This window comes from Ipomoea triloba, chromosome 9 (genome assembly GCF_003576645.1).
Source record: "Ipomoea triloba cultivar NCNSP0323 chromosome 9, ASM357664v1".
In the NCBI taxonomy this organism is placed as follows: Eukaryota; Viridiplantae; Streptophyta; class Magnoliopsida; order Solanales; family Convolvulaceae; genus Ipomoea; species Ipomoea triloba.
In genome coordinates this window covers 25910496-25919916 of record NC_044924.1, presented here as the reverse complement: position 1 = coordinate 25919916, position 9421 = coordinate 25910496, and the positions used below count along the sequence as shown (strand labels likewise).

Below are 9421 nucleotides of genomic sequence, written 5' to 3'. Positions count from 1 at the left end.
AAAGAATTGAGCCCTATTCAATTCTCTTTTGAAGCGACCCTCACTTCTCTCTCACATAGGTGATTCTTTCCTGAGTTTCCCGCAACTCAACATATGTCCATCGACATTGCATACACAGCATATGTCAGATGACAATTGAATCATTAAGGCATCAACATGCTAACCTCGTGCGGGAGCCACTGTTCTTAACGAGGAATAGTAGGAAGTCCAAGACCCCCCACAGTGACACGCTCCGTTCTATAATTTAGTTATCCCATTGAACCTAGGTGCCAGCTAGGTTGGGTATCTACTATAGAATTTTTTAGAGTTTATTACCGAAATGGTCCCTCAACTATTATGAAATTACCAATTTGGTCCTCGATAATTTTTTGTGCCCAAATAAGTCCCTAAACTTTGAAAATTTTAACCAATTTGGTCCTCCAGTTATTTTGCCGTTAAACATTCGTTAAAATTGAGACCAAATTGGTAATTTTGCTATAGTCAATGACCAAATTGATAATTAAATTTTCACTGAAATGGTCCCTTGACTATAGCAAGGTAGCAAACATAATTGCCTCACCCCCACATTTTTCCGTTAAACATTCGTTAGCTCACCAATACGTCACTCAAGAGGATGCACTGCCGCAGGCTGCCATGGGCGTTCAACCACCTCCTACTTTGTTCGTTCACTCGTCTCCGGCTGGTCGCGCGTCGCAGGAGGGCGGCCGTGGTCAGCGAGGTCGCCAGCAGCGTGGACAACGAGGGCATGGGCAGCGTGGAGGTCGCGGTGGTGTTCGGTGTCAGTTGTGTAATGCTCCTGGTCACACTGCCATGACTTGCTATCGCCACTTTGTGGACCCAACGTCGTCCATGGTTATTTCCGGCGGCCAGCAGTATGGTGGGCGGCAATTTGCAAGTTCTGGATTTAATTCTGGGCAGCAGTCTTTCGGCCAGCAGGGGTTTAGGCGGTAGTTTGGCTCTGTTAATCAGGCTCCACGTGTGAACATGGCTGCTCAAGCTCCTATTACAGATTTTAATAATGCCCCATTTTCTAATGTTTGGTACCCAGATACTAGAGCTACTGCTCACGCCACACCCCAATTGGATGGTCTGCACGAGGTTGAACCTTATGGCGGTGACGAGGCTCTACGAGTTGGAGACGGTACTGGTTTGGCAATTTCTCATACTGGTCCTCTTTCCATTCCCTCTTCGTTACGGTCACTGTCTCTACCAAATATTTTGCATGTTCCACATCTAAAAGCCTCTTTATTATCTGTTCATAAATTTACTTCTGATAATGATGTTTATTTTGAGTTTCACCCGACCTATTTTGTTGTGAAGGACCGGCGCACTCGTAAGGTTCTTCTTAGTGGTCCTAGTAATGGGGGGATGTATCAGCTTCTTGTGTCGTTGCCTGTTGCGTTCCTGTCTGCTCGGGCATCTCCTCAGACGTGGCATAATCACCTTGGGCATCCTCACTCTCGCGTCCTGCGTCAAGTACTCTTCATTTGTCCAGTTAGTGGGTTTCTTAGTTTGTTTAATAAATTGTGTACTGCTTGTCAATTAGGGAAATCTGCGCGCTTCCCTCTTTCTCGTATTAGTCATTCTAGTGCTTCTGTTTTAGATCTTGTGTACACAGATATTTGGGGTCCTGCCCTTGTACTCTCTGTTGATGGTTTTCGTTACTTCGTGGTCTTCGTTGATGATTTTTCTCGCTTTATTTGGTTTTACCCGATGAAATTAAAGACTGATATTTATTCCATTTTTGCCAATTTTTGTGCGTATGTTGAGAAATTCATTCTTTTCGTGTTCTATTAAGTCTATTCAGTCTGATCTCGGGGGTGAATATCGCAAGCTGCATGCGGTTTTCACTTCTGCCGGGATTGTTCACCGTCAATCCTGTCCTCATACTCATGAGCAAAATGGTAGGGTTGAGCGTCGACACCGTCATATTGTCGAGACTGGTCTTGCTTTGTTAGCCCATAGTCATGTTCCTTAGTGATATTGGTCTTATGCGTTTGAGTCTGCAGTTCATTTAATCAATCGTCTGCCATCACTTGTCACATAGAATGTCAGTCCTTATGCTCTGCTGTTTCGCAAGTCTTCGAATTATTCTATGTTGCGGGTCTTTGGTTGTGAATGTTTTCTATGTCTTAGGCCTTATAATCGACACAAGATTGATTTTAGGTCTGTTTCATGTGTCTTCCTTGGTTATCCGTCCTCGTTCAGTGGTTATAGGTGTCTTGGTCGTGTCTCTGGGCGTGTTTACATTGCTCGTCATGTTTGTTTTAACGAGTCTGTTTTCCCTTTTCATAGCCTTGCAGGTTTTGTGTCTCCGTTGCTGACTCGTGGTCGTTGTTCAGGATTGCCTTCGGCCAGTGTTTCTGGTTCCTCGGTGCCTATTGCTACTATGCCTGCTTCCATTATTTTAGGTGGATCTTCTCCTGTTCCTACTGGGGGTGTGGTTCCGGTTGCCTCTTATTCCTCTCCAATTGAGCCTATTGTTGCCCCTGGTGGTGTTGAGAGTACTCGTGTGGCTTCGCCTCGTCGCGCGCGTGGTCGTCGTCGTGTAGTGCTGCCACGCTCTCATCGTATGACTTTGCGTTCATCTACATCCACCCAACGCCCTTCTCCTGCTGCTCTAGTCGCCTCTGTAGATGATAAAGTTCCCACTTGCTATTCTCAAGCTGTTAAGTCTTCTGCCTGGAGGGCTGCCATGGATGCTGAGTTTAATGCGCTTCTTTCAACCAAGGATCTTAAGGTAAATTTTCTTTCAACCAAGGATCAGGTGGCTGATATCTTCACTAAGCAGCTGCTAGGGCCGCGTTTTGCCGAACTTCGTGTCAAGCTAGGCGTTGTCCCTTGTCCCCCGTCTACTTAAGGAGGTGTATTAGTCCAGTGATTACTTTAGGACTCTAGTTGTTCTGTTGTATTTGCGTTAAGATTTCTTGTTGTACATATTCATTATTATTCCTTGTACTCAGTTGTGTTTTACATAACATTCTATACACAAACCAACTTCCTGAACTCTCATCCTCTCCTAGTATCATCTAAAAAACCGTGTAAAAATTCAACTGCTATAGATGCTCAATAGTCTGTTTACCGGGAAACCTAGTGTATGAACAAAATTTTTGCCATAGAGATAAAATAAATTTTAATTGTTAAAATCGTAGCTTATCCACGTGCTCCATCTAATAATTAACAACAAAAGTGGCTTGCAAAAAAAAAAAAAAAAAAACAACAAAAGTGTAATGGAATTCTCACCAACCAACCAAAGTACCAAACCACACAAACGTTTCTAAAAAGACCAAAATACCTATCACCTAACACTCTCTCTTTCACCAAAACACAATCTTTAGTCTTTAGATCGAATCCCATAGTAGAGGAGTGAAGACTCCAGTCCACTCTCACCTCTCATCTCCTCCTCCGCCATGGCCACCTTATCCTTCATCTCTTCCTCCTCCCTCCGCCACAGCAATGCCTCCTCCGCCGCCGGAGCCTCCCTTATGCCGCCGCGCCAGCCACAGCGCAGCTCTCTCAGCGTGCGCCGCGCCCCCACTTTCAGAGCCTTCTCCGCCCCCTCCCCTCCCCCTGCCTTAACGCAGGACGACCTCAAGAAGCTCGCCGCCGACAAGGCGGTGGACTATGTGAAGAGCGGGATGGTCCTCGGCCTCGGGACTGGCTCCACCGCCGCCTTCGTGGTGGCCAAGCTCGGCGAGCTCATCTCCTCCGGCCAACTCACGGACATCGTCGGCGTGCCGACCTCCAAGCGCACTCAGGAGCAGGCCGCCTCCCTCAACATCCCGCTCTCCACGCTCGATGATCATCCGAAGCTTGACCTAGCGATCGACGGCGCCGACGAGGTCGATCCGAATCTGGACCTCGTCAAGGGCCGCGGCGGCGCCCTCCTCCGCGAGAAAATGGTGGAGGCCGCGTCCGACAAGTTCGTGGTGGTCGTCGACGACACGAAGCTCGTCTCGGGGCTTGGCGGGTCGGGTCTCGCAATGCCCGTCGAGGTCGTCCAATTCTGCTGGAAATACAATCTCCTCCGCCTCCAGGAGATGTTCAGAGAATTGGATTGCGAAGCCAAGTTGAGATTGGACGGCGGTAAGCCTTATGTCACCGATAATTCCAATTACATTGTGGATTTGTACTTTAAGACTCCCATTAAAGATTCACGCGCCGCCGGGAAGGAGATTTCGGCCTTGGAAGGTGTGGTCGAGCACGGATTGTTCTTGGATATGGCCACTGCTGTGATCATTGCTGGAAAGGAAGGAGTGAGTGTGAAGAGCAAGTGAAAATTGGTGAGAATCCCAGTCATTTTAGCCTTGTTTTACAATTTTTTTGTTTTTGGAAGTTCATGTTGTAGTATAACTTTTGGTACATCATAGTTCAAATGGATTATTGAATTAAATGAGTTCTTTACATTCTCTCTGTATGAATAAAAGAAAAACAAAAAATTTGGTTGATTGTGAATTGAATTATCTATCACTCCTTAATTGGTTTGCATCATAATGTGATTATAGATAAGAGTGTGAAAGTTAAAAGAACAAGAAAGTGCACTAATCAGAAAATTTGTTTAGTGTTTTTTACTGATCCTCGGCCTCTGGGTAGTCTGCTTGCTTAGTTCAAATTTCATCAGCATTTTGCATTTAGAGACTCCTCGTTCTTTTTTGGAAACCCGCAGCCATTACCCCGCCTTGTGACCCTAGCCAGCAAAGGACCACAAGGAGGTAACCAGCCTAGGTTACTCATAACCGACCAAAATTCGAACTCGTGACCTTGTGGTTGCAAGTTTGTATCCTTAGCCATCTTGGTTGGAATTACCCCAAGACCCCCCGTTCTTGCTTTAGTTTTTGCTTTCACAATGTGCTCTTTTATGCCACTGAATTTCTTATTTCTTTTACTGTGTATGTAAAGTTATTGTTTTGATCTAGTGTTTGACGGCAGACACTTGAGTTTTCTTCTTGGATAAGTGCCTGCATTTAGAGAAATATAAAGCAGAAATATAAAGCAGAATAGCTTTGTTTTATAGTATTGGTTTGCAGATATATCTGGCTGTGCAATGATACTTGTGTTGAACAAATTATTTCAACTGCTCTTTTGTGTCTTTATATCACTAAATATGGTGGGGAAATACAAGGCTACAAGCCGAAATAGGACACAAGCAAAATCCTTTTGAAGATTGAGGGTTTCATTTCTATTGCTTTATTGTGAATGTTAGCATCTCTGTGACATCAAACATGGTTATAAGTACATTAATTTACAGATGACATTTGGACCATGGAATCATTACAAGAAATGATAGATGCGTTATGAATTTGTTGGTAATAAAGCCTAAGTGGTAATACAATGTTGGTTTGTTTCTAGAGTGGACATATTGGTGGAGCGTGGAGGTAATTTTCTGTGGAGGAGATTTTGTTACCACTTATCAACACATTTGTTGAATTTGAAAGTTCGAAAGGCCACGCGCCAGTTAGGCGGAGGGATGAAAAATCAAGGAATGAGAAAATGTTTATAATACTGAAAGACTACAATAATTACTATAATTTTATGTGTCTAATGGAGAAACACAATACATATATATATATACAAACACATAATTGTTAATTTAAGCACCTATTCATAAACAGACAACCCTATAGACAGGCATAACCTTTTGTTTTTCAGCAACATTCACTTAAATAGAGTGCACATTTTAGGGCATATAGCCATCCGAAATCTGAATGACCTAATCTAACATTATTTTGGTTAGGCGGGTATAGCTGAACAGAAAGGTTTTACCAGATTATAAAGATTATGTTTCGATGAGGCTAGATAACTTGCTTATTGCAAAAAGCCATTCATTGCAAAGTCTTCATAAACTGTGTTCAACAATCCCGCTCTTTCGATTTACCAAATACATAACTAACTAGGGAGGACCATATATATGTGTGTGTGTGTGTGTGTGTGTGGCTTGAGTCAATACTACCATCTGGTGAGGTGGTGAAGGTAGATAGTTGAATTAATATTACAAAGTTAAACGGAATATTTAGGTATTCCAGATTCTTAAGTAGAACCCCTGTAGTTTTTAGTGTCTAATCATTTGATTGGGTTTTCATTCCTCAAAAGCTATATTTGAGAATATGACAATGTGTATAGTAAGAATCATAGTGCTTAAATAGTCTAAAAGGGTCTGATTAGTAGCGGATATATGGTATAAAGAGAATTTGAAGTGAAAGAAGGGGTACGGAATGAGAACAATGTCATTAGTAAAATTTGAGAGCTGCTACATTTTATTGAACCATTTTGCATACAAGAATCTACTTACCACATACATATTGTTCATATTTATTAATACAAACTGAATCTGTGGTATATACCTATCTGAGCCAACAACACAGGTGCAACACTGCAAATCAGTTATTACGTGATAAAGCTTCTCAACGTTATTTGGGATCTACTTCCACAAAGCCAAACCGGCCGAGGCCAGCAGTACAGCTATCCAGTGCGACTTCCTCGGCAGAATTGATTTAGCTGCTAATATAAAGAAAAGGAATGTCTTTACATGACTGATAGTTCCTTATGGTTTTTTAAGATTTAGCTCCCTATGAACTCTACTGAAACCATAACCGAGAAAATCCTAGGATTAGAGCTGACTTCTAATAAGCTTCAGATAGTTGAGTTGAGCTTGATCGAACTGGTAAAGAGACTAAAGTTCCTCAGCATTTTTGTTCATTCCTAAGAAAAATAATGGATTTTGAAACTTTGATTACTTTAGTTATGTCTATAGAACCATCACCTTCATAGCTACTAATCTAACTGTTTATAACTTTGCATATATTGACTTTGGTTCGTAATAATTTCTATTATGCCCTTTGAGTGGTTATACTGATTCATATTCAGAGTTTATTTGTGATTACTATTTGAAAAATACTTAATATTATCTGTGCTTTTTTGTGGTTACCCTTTACATGATATCAGATTCATGATGCCTTTGTATCATAAATATAGTTCTATGTATTCCAATTGTTAGAAGCCTCACCTTGATTATCAAATGGCGATCTATAGGTGTCATTTGTGATCTTGATCCCGAGCCTTGAACAATCTGATCCAAGGGCACCTTGAGAACAGAAACCATAGTGTGTTTAGTCATATCTATGTGTATAAAGAACAGATTTTGATACATCTTTTGTGGTTTTTGTTCTTACATGGTCTGAAGCAAGGAAAAATGGGGATGCCTAGGATGTTGTTGTAGCCATAGTTGCACTGGCAGATATGTGTGAAGTCTGTATTCTTTATGCATGCTCCTTCCCCACAGTAAACCCCATAGCAAGCTGAAAAAAACAAAACAAAAAAGAAGGAAAATGATGTTAACCAAAGTGCAGAAGTTATAGGTTAGAATTGCAGCAGCAAATTGTTTAGGTGTTTGGGGATTACGGTCGAAGGCAGAAGAGTTGAATGGAGGGGGTGGAGGTGGAGGAGGTGTTGGCATGCAAGAGTAATCAAGGGTACCTGCATAAGTAATCAATAGAAAACTGGTTAGGAGACTTGTGGTTTCTTGGTTTAGGAATAATTGTCTTTCAGTATTATATGAATTGAATTAGGGAAAAGGGTCAAATAGACCCTTAAACGTTATACGAAAGAGTGAACTTTAAGAAAGTTCAATTAAACACATAAACTTGTTATTTTGATGCATTCAGGCTCAGTTATTGGTCACCCAACAGTAATATCCGGTAATTAAATGTTCAGACAATTAAATCCGGTGCCGGTCACCTTGTCCAAGAAGAAGGCGATGTCGGTAGCCTTCTTCCTCAGTTGAAGAAGGCAACGATGGTCGCCCTTCTCCAGGCGACTGGCGACCGGTCGTCGGTAGTTGATTTTTTCCTAGGTTATTATTAATGATGGCGGTCAACAACAATATGCTTACCGGTAACCTGCTAGTTATCGGTAAATTGAATCTTTTTGATTGATTTTAATAAGTTGAAGTACTTAATTGCACCTTTTAAAAGTTCACTTTGACCTGCTTATTATTTATATATACTATGCTCGACGAAAAACTTACATTCAGGAATTATGCAGGGCAGGAACTGGAAATCATCTTCGTTAGTATTCTTTATTGTGGTGCGTTTCCAACCATCATCGCACCTGCACCTGAAGTTGTAGCTGTATCCTCTATCTTCCCTGCAATTTCCCTTTCCACAGTTCACCTCTGTGCATATCTCTTGTTCTGCATACCAAAAACATACACATAACTGCATATATCTATAATTTTATATAATTATATTTCCATCTTGATCTAACCTGTCTCGCAAATAAAGATCTGTTAGATGGTTTCATAGAAGACTTACCCTTTACTATACGTCTATATGGGCTTTATTTGGTACTACAAATAAGCTATAAGTTTTGTTTGGTAAAATATATACAGCTTAAAATAAGAACTTATTTTGAAATGCTATTTTAAGTAACGTTTCAAAATAAGCTAGTAGCTATTAGCTTTTAAGCTAGTTATGCCAAGCATAGCCATGGTACGACTTCTGTAACTTGAAAAAGAGTTAGAAGAAAGAATGGGGAGATAATAGGGAGGTATACCATATTCATAATCCCCTCTTGCAGCTATTGGCAACAAGAGCAAAGCAACAGCTAGAAAACTCTTCAAGTTTGAAGGTACCATCTTTCAAGATTTGTGGGTAGTTTGGGAGTTTAAGTGAATAGATATGGTTGTGTCCATTAGGGTATATATAATAATTGCCTAATGGGGGAAACCAACCCCTCTGTTGTACATTTGAATAAAAGTAGATTTGGGTAGTCAAGGCACGTTTAAAGATTATTATCAAATACTCTCTCAGTCCCATTTTATAGGTGGGTGTAGTTCGGTTAACGAGGTTTGATTGAAGTTATTTTTAATTCAATTTTTCATAATATTAAATTTAGTATTAATATACAAAATTTATATATACTTAGAAACTACACTAAAAGTACTATTAAACACAAAAAAAATTAAATTTAAAAATAAATAAAAAAATAATAAATAAATAAATAAATAAAAGATGAAGAATTTGTTTGACCAATAAATAGTAAGTATGACAGATTAAATGTGACAAAAGGAGTATTTTTTTTTTCATTGTATCTTACATGAATAAATTAGGGGGCGTTTGGTTAGGATATGAGAATTAAAATCGGAATACGAATCAAAAAATTAGTACTATGGGTTTTCGAGTTCCAAAAGTGTCTAACCAAACGTTATCGTAGGGTACTTAAATAAAATGTGGGACAAAGAGTAAAATATTCGAAACAATAAAATGTTTCACTTGAAGCTTTTTTTTCTTTTTTTTTATTATTTTTTTTTAAATCATCATAGATATGGATCATTGTTAAAACTACATATTAGACACGAGTCATTGGCAAATTATTGCATGGACCAAAAATAAAAAGTATATTTTTATTATACTAAAAGTACATT

At 40.2% G+C, this 9421-nt stretch overlaps 2 protein-coding genes across 3 annotated transcripts; one reads left to right on the top strand and one right to left on the bottom strand.

Annotated features, from left to right (window-relative positions):
- Positions 1-3291: 3291 nt before the first annotated feature.
- LOC116029979 (probable ribose-5-phosphate isomerase 3, chloroplastic) lies at positions 3292-8261 on the top strand. The gene is made up of 2 exons (XM_031272045.1): positions 3292-4283; positions 8041-8261. The coding sequence occupies exon 1, from the start codon at positions 3411-3413 to the stop codon at positions 4275-4277; it is 867 nt and encodes a 288-aa protein (XP_031127905.1). The 5' UTR covers positions 3292-3410; the 3' UTR covers positions 4278-4283; positions 8041-8261.
- Positions 6195-8703, bottom strand: LOC116029980. Of its 2 annotated transcripts, none has more exons than XM_031272046.1 (6): positions 8551-8703; positions 8024-8188; positions 7399-7473; positions 7170-7295; positions 7004-7081; positions 6195-6498 (listed from the first exon to the last, which is right to left on the bottom strand). In XM_031272046.1, exons 1-6 carry the CDS (start codon positions 8630-8632, stop codon positions 6419-6421), a joined length of 606 nt encoding a protein of 201 aa, XP_031127906.1. In that variant the 5' UTR covers positions 8633-8703; the 3' UTR covers positions 6195-6418. The 2 variants fall into 2 exon arrangements, with proteins under 2 accessions (XP_031127906.1, XP_031127907.1); XM_031272047.1 differs by having other exon boundaries at positions 6195-6495.
- Between the last annotated feature and the right edge of the window lie 718 nt (positions 8704-9421).